The sequence below is a fragment of the Bufo bufo genome, chromosome 3 (assembly GCF_905171765.1).
Source record: "Bufo bufo chromosome 3, aBufBuf1.1, whole genome shotgun sequence".
NCBI classification, from domain to species: Eukaryota; Metazoa; Chordata; class Amphibia; order Anura; family Bufonidae; genus Bufo; species Bufo bufo.
The window spans coordinates 610154379-610171665 of record NC_053391.1 but is presented as its reverse complement, the minus strand read 5'-3'; the positions used below and the strand labels follow the sequence as shown (position 1 = coordinate 610171665).

The 17287-nt window shown below is 47.1% G+C and overlaps 1 protein-coding gene across 1 annotated transcript in view; it reads left to right on the top strand.

Annotated features, from left to right (window-relative positions):
• Nucleotides 1-12578: 12578 nt before the first annotated feature.
• CERS5 (ceramide synthase 5) overlaps nucleotides 12579-17287 on the top strand; it is a 96150-nt gene continuing 91441 nt past the window's right edge. Inside the window, exon 1 of the mRNA XM_040426004.1 lies at nucleotides 12579-13017. Within this exon, the coding sequence (XP_040281938.1) occupies nucleotides 12845-13017 (173 nt within the window). The 5' untranslated portion in view covers nucleotides 12579-12844. The remainder of the gene's footprint in view (nucleotides 13018-17287) is intronic.

The window sequence follows — 17287 nt, the reverse complement described above, 5'->3', positions numbered from 1 at the left end:
CCCAGCCGGTACTGGTATGTCCGGATTTTCATAAACCCTTCTCACTGCAAACCGATGCTTCGGAGGCTGGGTTAGGAGCTGTGTCATCACAAATAATTGATGGGGAAGAACACCCTGTCTTATACATAAGTCGGAAGCTGAATGACCATGAAAAGAGGTATGCCACTGTAGAGAAAGAGGCTTTGGCCATTAAATGGGCCCTGGACGCTCTCAAATACTACCTACTGGGCAGAGAATTCACCCTCATCACAGACCATGCACCCCTAAAGTGGATGCAGAATAACAAGGAAAAGAATAGTAGGGTTACCAGGTGGTTTCTGTCCCTCCAGCCTTTTAGGTTCACAGTACAGCACCGAGCAGGCAGCCTCCAGGGAAATGTAGATGGTTTGTCTCGTACTTACTGTTTGTCAAGCCAGGGTGCCCCAACCCATAGGTTAGTGCAAAAGGGGGGGGGAATGTGGTGTCTCACAGGGTGAAGTAATTGAGGGTATATATGTGTCTCCCAGGTTCTTAGCATATGCTGAAGAAAGTTATTTAGGAAAGGGTTAAAAAACCTAAGCCTGGGTCCTGATGAGCTGCACCTGGGGAGTTGCTAGATACCTGGGCTGACAACACACTTGCTCAGAACTTCCTGGGAGTGAGAGAAGCCACATCTCACTGAGGGACCCTGAAGGTCCAGAGCCTGCAAACTGCAAGTATCACAGGTTGCTGTTCAGACAGCGTGCTTATTTTGGGTGGACTGAGGATAGCTCATCCACGTCCTAGAGAGGGACCTATTGTTTAGTTAGAGCCTGGACAAGGCTAGGTGTTTTGTTTATGTTTTTGTGTTTTAATGCAACCTGTGAAATAAAAGCTGGCAGGACGCCAGTTGAAATGCACTTCTGTCTCCTGAGGTCTCCTTCTGCGAAATAATCTGACTAATCCCCCTACCTTTTCACCTCTGGAAAGGTGAGCCAAATAACGGACTGTCACAGCCCCTTTCAGGTCAATTTTGGAAAACCAGGTTGCCCCCAGAACCTGGTTAAATAAATCCGGAATCAATGGGAGGGAGTATCTATTCTGGACAGTGATTTTATTTAATCTCCGGTAATCGATACATGGCCTAAGACCACCATCTTTTTTCTTAACGAAGAAAAACCCTGCCCCCATAGGAGAGACAGAAGGTCTAATATGCCCTTTACCAAGGCTCTCCTTAATATAATCTTCCATGGCCTTGCGTTCGGGCATAGAAAGATTATAAATTCATCCTTTAGGAAACTTGGCCCCCTCTACTAGCTCTATGGTACAATCATAAGGTCTATGGGGGGGTAGAACCTCCGGGGTTGGTGATGAGAATACATCAGAATATTCTCTAACAATAGAGGGTAAAGTATCAGACTTTACTGAGACCCCAGCCTGTACCAATAAAGAGAGAAACTTCCTCCGGTCTCCAGAAAAGGGTTCTGGGAGCTTAATCTGGGGCTCAAAATGCGGACTGGAGGCCTGAGGAGTGGAAGAACCTTGCCCTAACTCAAAAGAACAGAGTTTTTCCCCTAACTCCTGCACCCTCTGCGTCAGATTAGAGACATGGTCAGTCAGGGTCACCAGAGGATTCATAATACAGTGGTTATTGGGCCTGTTAATCTGTAACGGTCGCGTACACACACACACACAGGGGGGAGGGAAGTGACCACTGCGCTCCACTCTTACCCCTGGCCCTGCCTACTTGCCTTGCGAGTCCTAATGACAGGGGACAACTGGACGGCAATCCCTAACTTGGAGTAAGTGCAGGGATGACAGACAGACAAACAACAGGACGTGAACGGACCGAGTCAATACCAGGAAAGCTGCAAAGTACAAATGGAGCAAGCAGAGAATTGTCAGGAAAAGCCGGGGTCATAAATACCAGGAGAGCAGAGAAGTACAAGAGGAGTCCTAAGAGAGTAGTCAGGTGGGAGCCGAGGTCACAATACCAGGACGGAAGCGCAGTACAGGAGGAGCAGGCAAAAGGATGGTCAGGGAACAGGATCAGGTAAGTATTCAGCAGTCCAACAAATAGCCAGGAACCTAGAAATTAACAGGCAACCTGTAGCCAGCAGGCTGCCTGTATTTATAGTGGGGAGTGAGGGTCATGTGACGTGGCCAGCGTCACATGACCGACAGACCAACCAGTCGAGCACCGAGTGATCAGCTGTCATGGTCTTACCTGCTTGCTGCTCTCCTTCGTTTGACATGTGCTGGCGGCCATCTTGGTTTCTGGGTTTCTTGTAGCCTTCCACCCTGCGGCTCCTCCTTCCCCTGGGAGGAGCTGGATGCCTAGCTCATATATATAGGAGGTCCTTGGCTTCAGTTCCTTGCTTGGTCCTCTTGTGTTCACATGCTTCTAAGACTGCTGCTGCTTCTGGTTCCTGATCCTGGCTTCGTCTGACTACCCTGCTGGTTCCTGATCCTGGCTTCGTCTGACTACCCTGCTGGTTCCTGATCCTGGCTTCGTCTGACTACCCTGCTGGTTCCTGATCCTGGCTTCGTCTGACTACCCTGGCTACCCTGGTTCCTGACCTCTGGCTTCGCAAAGACTCTGCTCGGTTTCACCATCCGTTTGGACTTTTGCTTTACAGCTTTATTTTCAAAAAAGCCTTCTTATTTTCACTTATCTCTTGTTGTACGTCTGGTTCATGGTTCCGTGACATCAGCTCGGTGCTCAAGGCAGACTAGGAGCAGGGAGCCACCCAGCTAGTAAAGCCGCCCTGGGAATGAGGTCAAACACAGAACCTCATTCCAAAAGCTAAGCAACAGTTCTGCGGGCAATGGGGGACCGAGTGCACCTTCGGAACCCCGTGACAGAACCACTGTAGGCCTGAAGTAAATATATCTTTGCCCAAAATGGCTGTATTTCAAATGGCTGTATTTCAAATGCCTGATTCAAACCCCTGTATGTAGAGGGGGTATCTCACAAGGTCTGAACCACTGTAGGCCGGAAGTAAATATATCTTTGCCCAAAATGGCTGTATTCCAAATGGCTGTATTTCAAATGCCTGATTCAAACCCCTGTATGTAGAGGGGGTATCTCACAGGGCCTGAACCACTGTAGGCCTGAAGTAAATATTTCTTTGCCCAAAATGGCTGTATTTCAAATGGCTATATTTCAAATGCCTGATTAAAACCCCTGTATGTAGAGGGGGTATCTCACAGGGCCTGAACCAGTGTAGGCCTGTAGTAAATATATCTTTGCACAAAATGGTTGTATTTCAAATGGCTGTATTTCAAATGCCTGAATCAAACCCCTGTATGTAGAGGGAGTATCTCACACGGTCTGAACCACTGTAGGCCTGAAGTAAATATATCTTTGCACAAAATGGCTGTATTTCAAATGGCTGTATTTCAAATGCCTGATTCAAACCCCTGTATGTAGAGGGGGTATCTCACACGATCTGAACCACTGTAGGCCTGAAGTAAATATTTCTTTGCCCAAAATGGCTGTATTTCAAATGCCTGATTCAAACCCCTGTATGTAGAGGGGGTATCTCACAAGGTCTGAACCACTGTAGGCCTGAAGTAAATATATCTTTGCCCAAAATGGCTGTATTCCAAATGGCTGTATTTCAAATGCCTGATTCAAACCCCTGTATGTAGAGGGGGTATCTCACAGGGCCTGAAGTAAATATTTCTTTGCCCAAAATGGCTGTATCTTAAATGGCTATATTTCAAATGCCTGATTAAAACCCCTGTATGTAGAGGGGGTATCTCACAGGGCCTGAACCAGTGTAGGCCTGTAGTAAATATATCTTTGCACAAAATGGCTGTATTTCAAATGCCTGATTCAAACCCCTGTATGTAGAGGGGGTATCTCACACGGCCTGAACCAGTGTAGGCCTGAATTCAATATTGGTGCACCAAATGGCGGTATTTAAAATCTCTGACTGTAACCCAAATGTATTAAGGGTGTATCTCACAATGACATCTGCATCAAAGGCTGCCAACTAAATTTTTTGTGCCCAAACGAGTGTTTGTTTAACAACTGAATTTGACAGCAGTATATAAGCCTGTAATTTCACACGTGCTGATGCTGCAAGGCCTGAAAATAGTGTTTTTTTGTCAAAAAAGTGTGTTTTTCAAACCCCAGAAAATGATGGGTGTATTTCTAGCTTAAATTGCACACTGACTAATACAGATGTTGGAGATTGCCAAAAAAGTCTTTTTTTGGTAACAGAATATGAAAGCTGTATATACAGTCCTGATCAAAAGTTTAAGACCACTTGAAAAATGGCAAAAAATCATATTTTACATTGTTGGATCTTAACAAGGTTCCAAGTAGAGCTTCAACATGCAACAAGAAGAAATGAGAGTGAGACAAAACATTTTTTGAGCATTCAATTAATTGAACAGGCTGTTTTTCAGCTGATCCAAATTTTAGGACCCCATGCCTTTAAGAGGCCAAATCTGTGCAAAGATGTGGATTCATTGTCATTTTCTGTCAGGTAGTCACACGTTGTGATGGCAAAGGCAAAAAAACTCTCCCTTTTTGAACGTGGTCGGGTTGTTGAGCTGCATAAGCAGGGTCTCTCACAGCGCTGCATCGTTGCTGAGGTGGGATGCAGTAAGACAGTCATTTGGAATTTCTTAAATGATCCTGAGGGTTATGGAACAACAAAGTCAAGTGGAAGACCCAACAAAAATTTCATCAGCACTGAGCCGGAGGATCCAATTAGCTGTCCGTCAAGACACTGGACGATCCTCGACCCAAATTAAGGCCTTTACTGGTGCTGACTGCAGCCCCATAACCATCAGACGGCATCTGGGACTGAAGGGCTTCAAAAACATCTTCAAAGACCTCGTCTCCTTGAACGCCACAGAACTGCTCGTTTGGACTTTGCAAGAGAGCACCAAACATGGGACATTCAAAGGTGGAAGAAAGTTTTATTCTCTGAATTTTTTTTACCTTGATGATCCTGATGGTTTCCAACATTACTGGCATGACCAGCAGATCCCACCTGAGATGTTTTCTACGTGCCCCAGTGGAGGGGGCGCCATAATGGTCTGGGGTGCTTTTTCCTTCAGTGGAACAATGGAGCTTCAGGAAGTGCAGGGGCGTCAAACGGCCGCTGGCTATGTCCAGATGTTGTAGAGAGCATTCCTCATGACTGAGGGCCCTCGTCTGTGTGGTAACGACTGGGTTTTTCAACAGGACAACACTACAGTACACAATGCCCGCAGGACAAGGGACTTCTTACAGGAGAATAATATCACTCTTTTGGCCCATCCTGCGTGTTCCCCTGATCTAAATCTAATTGAGAACCTTTGGGGATGGATGGCAAGGGAAGTTTACAAAAATGGACAACAGTTCCAGACAGTAGATGCCCTTCGTGCGTCCGTCTTCACCACTTGGAGAAATGTTCCCACTCACCTCATGGAAACGCTTGCATCAAGCATGCCGAAACAAATTTTTGAAGTGATAAACAATAACGGCAGAGCTACTCATTACTGAGTTCATGTTTGGAAGTTGGATTTCTGTTTTGGGGGGGGTTTAGTTTTTTTTTGGAGGTGTGGTCCTAAACTTTTGATCAGCTGAAAAACAGCCTGTTTCAGTTTATTCGTTGTTTTCATTAAATTGAATTGCTCAAAAAATGTTTTGTCTCACTCCCATTTCTTCTTGTTGCATGTTGAAGCTCTACTTGGAACCTTGTTAAAGGGCTTCTGTCACCCCACTAAACTCTTTTTTTTTTGTGTACTTATAATCCCTATCTATACATTATGTTATTAATCATTTTCGTTCAGTAGATATGTCAAAAAACTTACTTTTATAATATGCTAATTACCTGTCTACCAGCAAGTAGGGCGTCTACTTGCTGGTAGCAGCCGCAAAAAACAGCCCCCCTCCTCAGCGCACGTGCGCCGATGACGTCACCGAAAGAGAAGACGTCATCGGCGCAGGCGCGCTGAGGGAGTGCTGAGGAGGCGAGCCTCCTTATCTCAGAGCGCCTGCGCCGAATCAACACAGGCGCGCGATTTTTGAAATGCTGACAGGGCCAGTCGGAGGAGGAGATCGCGGCTGGCCCTGTCAATCAACAGGACGAAGTGGCGTTTTTTTGCGGCTGCTACCAGCAAGTAGACGCCCTACTTGCTGGTAGACAGGTAATTAGCATATTATAAAAGTATGTTTTTTGACATATCTACTGAACGAAAATGATTAATAACATAATGTATAGATATATCGCAGGATAGGGATTATAAGTACACAAAAAAAAAAAGATCCAGCCATGCTAAATATGATTTTTTTGCCATTTTTCAAGTGGTCTTAAACTTTTGATCAGGACTGTATTAAACTTGAATTTAACACTTGCAGATCTGGAAAATACAGTTTTTTGAGAAAAAAAAAGTGTGTTTTTCAAACCCCAGAAAATGATGGTTGTATTTCTAGCTTAAATTGCACACTGACTAATACAGATGTTGTAGATTGCCAAAAAAGTCTTTTTTTGGTTACAGAATATGAAAGCTGCATATATTAAACTTGAATTTAACACTTGCAGATCTGGAAAATACTGTTTTTTGGGGGGAAAAAGTGTGTTTTTCAAACCACAGAAAATGATGGGTGTATTTCTAGTTTAAATTGCACACTGACTAATCAAGATGTTGTAGATTGCCTAAAAAGTCATTTTTTTGGTAGCATAATATGAAAGCTGTATATATTAAACTTGAATTTAACACTTGCAGATCTGGAAAATACTGTTTTTTGAAGAAAAAAAAAGAGTGTTTTTCAAACCACAGAAAATGATGGGTGTATTTCTAGCTTAAATTGCACACTGACTAATCCAGATGTTGTAGATTACCAAAAAAGTCTTTTTTTGGTAACAAATAATGGGCCCCTATTGCAGGAGGGGGGAGTATCGTTATTTAAAATGTAACTTTTAATAAGGTCAAAAAATATCTCTGTCATGCTGCTGCCGCTGTGGCCCGGATGTTACATCAAGGGCAACATGCACGTTAATCAACAATTAGGGCCTTCTGCCTTAGCCTGCGCCTGCGTACCCTTCATGCACACTGCCTTTATATATTTTTCTGCGCATACGGTTAGGCTGGTATACACCTTGCTGCACATGGATCCATGCTGGCCTACACCGCTACGAGCATGGGGTCCTTGTGGCGGCAAAAGCAGATGCACAACCTGATTGCACCTGCCTTCTCCATGCGCGCTCCTAATCTGTAGAGCGCCTTTCTAATACCAGCAACTGTTCCCGATTGCAGGGTTATCCGTGTCATCGGGACATATATAATAGCTTTGATCTCATGTCACTCTGCACACCCCCTTCCCCCCCCCCCCCCCCCCGGCAGCAATTCGCTGCATTGATCACCTGTCTGCCTATGACTCCTGCACCAAATGCCATTAGCCGTTTCTAGGCTTTACTACTTTGTTTACCATCAATGGTGACGCATACCCTGTGCGTCCCACATGATCACCAGACCATCTGACCATTGGCTGTATGATCCCGGACTCCGCCCATCTCGCTCCCGCCCATCTCATGTGATGTTGCCGACGTGTGGCGTCACTGACGGCGTCTGCCTCTTGCCCTGTGGATGCTGCCTCGGCGCAGACTCTCTGACGCTGGGGTCACGTGACCGGGTAGGAGCGGCGCTTCAGGTAGGCGTGACACAGCGATGACGCAACTGAGAGGGAGGGGCGAAGGACCTGGGGCGCGATTATTTAAAACCCATTACTAGGGTACATCACTGCGGCTGGTTCATTGCATTGCTACCCCCAACCAGAAGGGTCTCATTTGCCTGGGACCATTGTGTCTCCCGGACCGCCCAGCACTGGACTACCCCTCCAGTGTAATACTGCATCCTACACCAGGATAGCAGCACACAAGCTTCCCAGCTTGTCTCTCTTTCTCCAGTGTGCTATTGAGCCCCAGGCCAGATACCTGTGGCTCGCTACCCTCCTGTCTTCCTGCAGTCTTTCCCTGAAGAGTCACGGACAGAAACGTGCCACGTCGGGAGACCTTTGGAAGCACCTTTATCAACAATCCACTGGCATAACTTCTGTAGTTTGTAGGGTAAGGTCCACCTTAGGGACAGGCTACCGGACGGGGTCGTCTTTTTCAAGGCGAGTGCTCCGTATAGATAGGTAGCAGTATAATAGCCCCCTTCACCTTAGGCAGGGCTTGCTTAGGAATCCTCCTAGTGCTCCACTGCACGGTTCCACTGTTACAGCACCCATTCCCGAACGGCTTGGTCATCACGTTTCCTGTCTCCTTTATCCGAGGACCTCTCCCACTACCTACAAAGGGTCTGGTAAGACTGTTCACGTCTCCCCGGACGGAACAGTATTTTGTCTTTACCAGCCGGGTACCATTCCTTTGGTCCCTATGTGTATGTATGTCTCATTTATGTAGTGAGTTTTATTAATCTGATATTTTTTGACCTTATTAAAAGTTACATTTTAAATAACGATACTCCCCCCTCCTGCAATAGGGGCCCATTATTTGTTCTCGCCTTGGAGTGTTTACATAGCCTGAATTACATCAGTGCTCTGAACAATTTATTTTTTTTTGGTAACAGAATATGAAAGCTGTATATATTAAACTTGAATTTAACACTTGCAGATCTGGAAAATACAGTTTTTTGAAAAATAAAGTGTGTTTTTAAAACCCCAGAAAATGATGGGTGTATTTCTAGCTTAAATTGCATACTGAGTAATCAAGATGTTGTAGATTGCCAAAAAAGTCTTTTTTTGGTAGCATAATATGAAAGCTGTATATATTAAACTTGAATTTAACACTTGCAGATCTGGAAAATACTGTTTTTTGAAGAAAAAAAAAGAGTGTTTTTCAAACCACAGAAAATGATGGGTGTATTTCTAGCTTAAATTGCATACTGAGTAATCAAGATGTTGTAGTTTGCCCAAAAAAATGGTGATTTAAAATGTCCCAAAAGCTCATAAGCAGTGCTGGTGCACTGAGCTTGCATAAAATGGCCGCCGCCGCCGCCACCCACCTAACTAACAGAATTATAAAAGTTTTTTTTTTTTTTTGGTCAATGGCCTCAGGGCAGGGTAAAACGATTGTGTCCTGCACCCACACAACTATTTCTAGGTAGATTGCTGAGTTAGATTCTCTCCTATTCTCTCCCTGAAATCACAAGTCCAGCAGCATCCTCTCCCTACACTTGTAACAGCAGAGTGACGGGCGGCGCTACGTGACTCAAGCTTATATAGGGCCTGGGTCACATGCTGCACTGACCAATCACAGCCATGCCATTAGTAAGCATGGCTGTGATGGCCTCTTGGGGCAAGTAGTATGACGCTTGTTGATTGGCTGCTGTGCAGCCTTTCAAAAAGCGCCAAGAAAGCGCCGAACACCGAACCCGAACTTTTACGGAAATGTTCGGGTTCGGGGTCTAAAAAACCTAAAGTTCAGTACGAACCCGAACTTTACAGTTCGGGTTCGCTCAACCCTAAATAAGACCAATCACAGGCAATCTGTGGCCAGCAGGCTGCCTGTTTAAATAGCCCTGGCTGGTGAGTCACATGACACGGCCAGCGTCACGTGACTCACAGTACACAGCCCAACACAGCTGAGCACCGATCATCATTATCGGATCTCAGCTCCTCTGCTGCTCGCCTGCTGCCATGGAGACGAGGATGCAGGCTGCGTTCTCGACCCTCTCCTTGCGCAGGGCGCCGGCGGCGCTGTGAAGGAAGCACACGTCGCCGGCCCCTCGTTACAGGCTCATTCTAAAGAGCCCACTAATTAACATCTGATGGTTTTCATGACAGCACTTGAGCACACCTTCAAAGTTTGGGATATTTTTGGGATTGACTGACCTTAACGTTGTAGGCCTCATGCACATGGCCGTTATTTTGGTCCGCATCCGAGCCGCCGTTTCACTTCAATGGGGCCGCAAAAGATGCGGACAGCACTCCGTGTGCTGTCCGCATCCGTTGCTCCATTCCGTAGCCCTGCAAATAAAATATAACATGTCCTATTCTATCATGTCCGTTTTGCGGACAAGAATAGGCATTTCTACAATGGGCCGCCTGTTCCATTCAGGAAATTGTGGAAGGCACACGGGCGGCTTCCATTTTTTGCAGATCCGCAATTTGCGGACCGCAAAAAACGGAACGATCGTGTGCATGTAGCCTTAATGCAATGACTGTTTCTCTTTACTTAGTTGACAGATTCTTGCCATAATGTAGATGGGAACAGCAGTAGAACAGGACTAAAGACTGTATTGGACTGTGTACCAATCCTACCCCTGCACAACACCACTGATGGTCTCCAAGAAATCTCACAAATTAACTCTTGACAATCCATACCTGTTACTGAAAACCATTCCAGGCGACTACCTCATGAAGATGAAAATAAAAACCATGGAATAAAGAGGTGTCCAATCATTTGCCTGGTACCGTACAGTAAGAAGCCCCTTTCATTTTCCTAAGTGCCTCTGACTAAGGCTACGTTCACACTAGCGTTTCTATTTTCCAGTATTGAGATCCGTTATAGGGTCTCAATACCAGTAAAAAATGTAACACCCCAGAGTTGTGTTATGAAACTCTTTTACCCCGCTACAACCTGTTAAGAGCATTTACATTGTCATCTTATGTAATTTTACATCATATCCTGACAAATGTGCATTGAAAGCCTTGTTACATGTATATTGCTGTAATTTCTATGTTCACCAGCAGGTGGAAGCAATGTGTTAGCAAGGACTTAGCTACAGTTTAGTGTTTCTGAGCTGGAATAGTTTATTCCAGTTTAGCTCCCCCGTCTGTGAGCAGAAGTGGGCTGTGCCCACATCCTTCCTCATGGGTGGAGAAGGAAGTTAATTTAGTGTCCCAGCCACCCCCGGCTAGGGGAAGGCTGTGCGTGTAGGAGCTCCCAGATATAGGGATCCAAAGCCAGGATCTTGTCTCGGCTGAGACAATTTATCATCATCCCCAGCCTGAGCCTTGCAGCCTCAGCTGGAAGAAGCAAGCAGACAACTCCAGAATTCAAGGAAGAAGCATACCCTGTGAAGCTAACTGTGAGTCAAAGTCCAGAGACCCAGGAGAAGCCATATTCCTCCTCAGCTAGTCAGTCCCCAGACAGCAGAAGATAGACAGTGCGGAAGCCAAATTCCTGCCACAGTTTAGAGCTACAAAGCAGATGTCTTTTCCTGCAAAGCTCCAGGTACATGATAGAGCAGAAGATATATTCCTGCCACACATTGCCAATACCTGCTGGGACCAAAGACTAATGCTGTATCTTGCTTGGATGAAAGCTACAACCAGTAAAGACAAGTTTGAACTTTACCAAAGGTCTGGATCTCAATTACTGCTGCAAATTCCTCTATTACTCCTACTAGCACCACACCCAATTTATTGCAAGTGAGCCAGGATCCAGGAGTCCAGCCGTACCCAGGTAGGAGACACCGTTGACACCATTACTACTACCATACAGAGACATTACACCACTCTGGCATTCCTAACCTGGTACGTGAGTTACAACATCCTTAAAGGGCACTGCGACAGTACCATGCGCACGCTGCAATTGGCGTCACGAACAAACTATAGATTATTAAACCCATATCCTGACCCACTGCATCATTTGGAATCCGTGTAACTTTACCACGGTCCGGCTCATTGCAAAAACGCTTCAGTTTTGTCACGATTCATTGTCAATGGGGACAAAACGTAACTGAACAGAACGGAGTGCTCCAAAATGCATTCCGTTCGGTTTGGTTGCGTTCTCATACCGGAGAGCAATCCGCAACATGCTGCGGTTTTCTTTCCATCATGGGATGTGGAGCAAGACAGATCCGTCATGACCTACAATGCAAGTCAATGGGGACGGATCCGTTTTCTCTGACACTATGGAAAACGGATGCGTCTCCCATTGACTTACAATGGAGTTCATGACGGATCCGTCTTGGCTATGTTAAAGATAATACAACCGATCCGTTCATAACGGAGGCAGACGGTTGCATTATCAGTAATGGAAGCGTTTTCGCTGAGCCCTGCCGGATCCAGTAAAAACGCTAGTGTGAAAGTAGCCTAATGGACTCTTGCTTGCTATAGGGCACCCACTCCTATTTATTTTCACTTTTGTTACATCTGCCCCAAATGTGTAACAAGAGCAACATAATAAGACCTCTTGCACAAGGCCGTACCATGCGGTCCACAAAACACGGATACTGGATTTGTGCGTTCCCCATTTTGCGGAATGGAAGGTCAGGCCCTCAACAGACCAGTCCTATCCTTGTCCGTGATATATGTTCTATTTTTTTGCGGGGCCGAAGAATGGAAGTACGAATGCGGACAGCAAACTGAATCTGTCTGCATTTTTTACAGCCACATTGAATTGAATGGCTCCGCCCTAAGCCATATCCGTCACGTAAAAAATGACGTAAACGTAGCTCAAATAATTCGCTACAATGAGCGCCATGCCTTCCGTTTCCCATGGCAACCAGTCAGGCGTCTGCTATGATTGGTCAGTACAGGCACATGGTAATGCTTAGAGTATATGGGCTCCTAAGTGGTTTAGGTCATGGGGCAAAGAGAGATGACGGCGAAAAAAAGTAGCCTTTAGAAAAGTGTTAGGTTTTCGGGTGTAAGGCTCAATGCTCCCCGCCCCCCAGGTTGTCGCACATAGGTGACGTCATGTGAGGGAGACCCGTGACATAGTCCTCATTTGGGGGCAGCAATATGGCGGGTGACAGCCGAGTGTAGAAAAATGCCTCCCGCGGCCACGAGGTGTAGAAAGATGGCGGGCGCGGTGAGAAGATATTCCGGGTGCGGTCTGCTGTGTGGGCGGGGCCTCGGCGGCAGCAGCAGCTTTGTCGGCCCCTCCTAGTTTCCGTGTCAGTGTGAAGAGCTGGGGAGCGCTGGAAGATGTCTGCGCTGTCGGCCTGGTTCTGGAATGAACGCTTCTGGCTCCCGCAGAATGTCACCTGGGCGGACCTGGCGGACACGGAGAGCGGGGAGCAGTACCCGCGGGCCGGACACCTCATCTACGCCTTCCCCATGGCGCTGGGGATCTTCGCCTTCAGGCTGCTGTTCGAGAGGTGAGATGTCCCGGACCATTCCCCGGCCCACACATCTGCACGCCGGACTGTCCCCATCCCTTCAAGGGGAACTCCACTTCTGACCTGTTCATGCCCAGGACTGAGCAGTGCGGGCTCTTGTCTGTGGCATCAGTTGGGGCAGTAACTGGGTGCTGCCATCAGTTTTATGGGGCTGGCAAGTTGTCGGTCCAGGAGCACCCACAGTAAGGTGTCCTCAGATGGCATCATCAGGTCCTCAGTGCCTGCTGCACAGGAGATATCTGCCAACTGCGGACATGACGGCTCACCCGGCATCGCTTGTGGTCACCCTATTATTCTGATATTAAGAGGGTGTCATGTCATCGACGTTATGTCATCGTTGTAGCCGGGGGATCGCTGGATGTGATGGCGGAGTAATGCGGCTTATTTTTCTTCTTTTCTAAAACTGGACAAACCCTTTAATATTGGGGGTCTTGGATCTGAATATATTTAAAGGGAACCTGTCACCGGGATTTTGTGTATAGAGCTGAGGACATGGGCTGCTAGATGGCCGCTAGCACATCCGCAATACCCAGTCCCCATAGCTCTGTGTGCTTTTATTGTGTAAAAAAAACGATTTGATACATATGCAAATTAACCTGAGATGAGTCCTGTATGTGAGAGGAGTCAAGCACAGGACTCATCTCAGGGTAATTTGCATATGGATCAAATCGGGTTTCTTTTTCACAATAAAAGCACACAGAGCTATGGGGACTGGGTATTGCGGATGTGCTAGCGGCCATCTAGCAACCCATGTCCTCAGCTCTATACACACAATCCCGGTGACAGGTTCCCTTTAAAAGGAACCTGTCATCCACTTTGTGCTGTCCATACTAACGGCAGAATAAAGTAGAGACAGGTGAGGTGATTTCGGGGGTCTGTCATATAAAAGTTAAAAGTAAGTGGTTGCCGAGAATCAACATCACAATCATTGCAGACTGGGCCTGGAGAAGAGTCACGGCCACCTGAGAAGAGTCCTGGTTATTGCTGCTCTCCTGCTGATGACTGACCGGCTTCTACCTAGTTGTCTCCCTTTCTCTCTAGGAGAGAACTGCCAATCATCAGCAGATGGACGGGGAGAGCAGGAGATTATAATAACCAGGACTCTTCTCAGGTAGATTTGACTCTTTTCCAGGCCTGGGCTGTAATGATTATGATGCTGGTTCTCGGCAACCTCTTACTTTTAGCTGATGAGTGACACACCGCTGAAATCAGCATTTCTGTCATTATGTTATGCTGTCCTCAGTGAGATCAGCATAACGTTGATGACAGGTTCCCTTTAAGGGGTCTGACATTGTATGTAGTCTGGGGTCTACTTTTTATGTTATTAAAGAGGTTGTCTTCAGGAGAGGTCATCAGTATCCTATGGGCGGGGGTCCAGCCCCCTGACGATCAGCAGTGTAACGAGGCCACAACACTTGGGTGAGCACCACAGCCTCTTCGCAGCTCGGCAAGCACAGCGCCGTCCATTGGATAGTGGCTGTGCTTGGTATTGCAGCATCACTTGAATGGGATTGAGCCGTGCCTAGACCATGTGACCAAAGTAGGTGATGTCACTGGCCTAGGAAGATAGCTGATCAGCAGGGGTGTCAGGAGTCGGACTCCCACCAACCTGATATTGATGACCTATCCTCAGGACAGGCCATCAATATCAAAATCTCGGACAGCTCCTTTAACATATGTGGCCATGCCCTTTTATCTAAGGCTAGGTTTGAATAGAGCCGAGGTGCACATGATGGACTCCCCGCTCTAGTCAGATGGGAGATGGGAGCCCCCATTCTGCTGATTGGTGGGGATCCCAGTGGTCAGACCCTCAGGGATCAGTTGTCCTTCTGTGATGAATGATTTATCATGGAGGTAGGACATCCATTATCTCCATCCTCCAGCATTACTCGCCCTGGAGACGTGCCCCCCGGATATCCGGCCCATCCTTTAAACCACCAGCTATGTCATTATGGCCCCCTGTTTAGATCCCCCGAGGGCAGTTTTTGGGAAACCCAGGATAGACTCCTTATGAGAGGAACATAGGAGCCGATGTAATAGACAGAGGTCAGAATTGACTGATGATTATAGATTGTTCGTGATTTTCTCATACCAGAACATCTGCAGGTTTTCGGCTCTGTTCACATCCAGCATTTGCCTCCTGTCAGAGGTACATGTTGGGAGATCCTCCTGCAATGGAAGACAGATGGCATAGTGTTCCTCAGGGCTGATGATGGGGGTCCTGGGAGAAGATCCTTGTTAGGCCTCATGCACACGGCCGTTGTTTTGGTCCGCGTCCGAGCCGCAGTTCCGCATCCGTTGCTCCATTCCCTGGTCCGCAAAAAAATATATACCCCCGTCCTATTCTTGTCCGTTTTGCTGACCAGAATAGGCAGTTATATTAATTGCGGAACGCACACGGATGCTATCCGTGTTTTGCAGATCCGCAATACACACAACGGCCGCGTGCATGAGGCCTTAGGGTATGTTCACACGTGGTAGACACGCTGCAAATTTTCTGCTGTGAATTTTTGGGCAGTAAGCCCGCACTGTTTTATAGTAGCGGCATAGAAGCGAAGATTTAGAAATTCCACCCCTCTAAAGTCATCCTTAGATATTTAGGTGGATCATTTAGATGTTCTGCAGGTTCAGGTTCTTGTGCAAAGAATTTTTTTTTTTTTTTTTTTTACTCCCTTCTATAGCGCTGACATATTCTGCAGCACTGTACAGACATTATCGCTCACTGTCCCCAATGGGGCTCACAATCTGAGGTCCCCATCAGTAGGTCTTTGGAGTGTGGGAGGAAACCGGAGAACCTGGAAGAAACCCACAGACACGGGGAGAACATACAAACTGCATACAGAGATCATGCAAACAATAGAGACCCCCCCCCCCCCTTCCCCCCATACATTTTGTTCTGATCATCAGAAAGCCCTTTGGAGATGTTTGGGGCTATTGGATGGAATGTGCCCCCCCCTTTCCCGCCACCATTTTAGCCAAAGCAGGGAGTCTTCTCCTCTGTTTGGACCATTGATGGGTCACTTGAGTGCTCCCTGATGCACGTTAAAGGGGTTGTCTGCTATTTCTATATTGATGTCCTCAGGATAGGTCATTGATATCAGGTCGGTGGGGGTGAGCAGTGTAATTACAGCTACGCCAGTCACTTCAATGGGACGGCTCGGTCTGTCTGGGAATTGGACGGCTCGGTCTGTCTGGGAATTGGACGGCTCGGTCTGTCTGGGAATGGGACGGCTCGGTCTGTCTGGGAATGGGACGGCTTGTAATTACAGCCGCTCACCTCACGGCGGGCAGGTAAACAATGAAGAGAAGGCAGTGCTCGTACAAGTGCTGCTTTCTCTTCAAACAGCTGCTGCGGGGGTTGGGTGCCACTGTATTCGCCAATGAAAGTTCCTTAAATTAGGTAATGCAGAGCGCCGGGGTCATGCCAGGGTTCCTCGTAGCCTTATTCCATACATTCCTCCTTCGGTCGTGTGCCTTTGTCCGTGGTGCCCGTTGTGTGTTGGGGTGCGGGGATGACATTTTGGATTTGTGTTAAAGCGGCGTCTTACTGGATTTGCGCTAAAGCAATCTGAGATTGCATCGCTGAAAGCTGCACCTTGTGCAGGGACTGCCTGCCCATCTGACCGCCTGCCATCGCCTGCCTCTGTGCCGGGCATTGCCTGCTGTGATCACAATCCTTGTTCAAGGTGCAAAGGTTGTCCCCTGAGTCATAGATAAATGTGATCTGTCGGCTGGTTCAGGTTTATATTAATATGAAATGACTTTAATGACAGCAATAAAAATCAAAAAATCCTTTTTTAACTTCTGTGTTTTATCTCCCCATGGACATGCAGTGCATCTGGAGGCCGCACGGTGCAGAGCAGGAGGAGCTGAGCAGATATATAATTCAATGGGAAAAGTCGGTAAAATACGTCATGTATTTATTGACCCCCCCCCTTGCTGTATGGGGACAAGCGATCAATAGTGACCCCTTGTCCCCATAGAAAATCATTGTTCCAGCGCAGCAGATCGCTGCTTGTGCACCACAATCTACTGCGCAGGCACTAATGGCAGCGCGACAGGATCACCCGTTGGACAGGCGCCGGCTCGTTCATCGGGTCATTGCCGGCAGATTATCAGGAGCGAGATTTTATACAAATAGCCTTCTTGATAATTGGTCCGTGTAAAAGCGCCTTTAGCGTGTACGTGTGTGCTCAGCTCCATCCGCACACACTGCTTATAATGAGTGACCGGTCGGGGTATTCTGGTA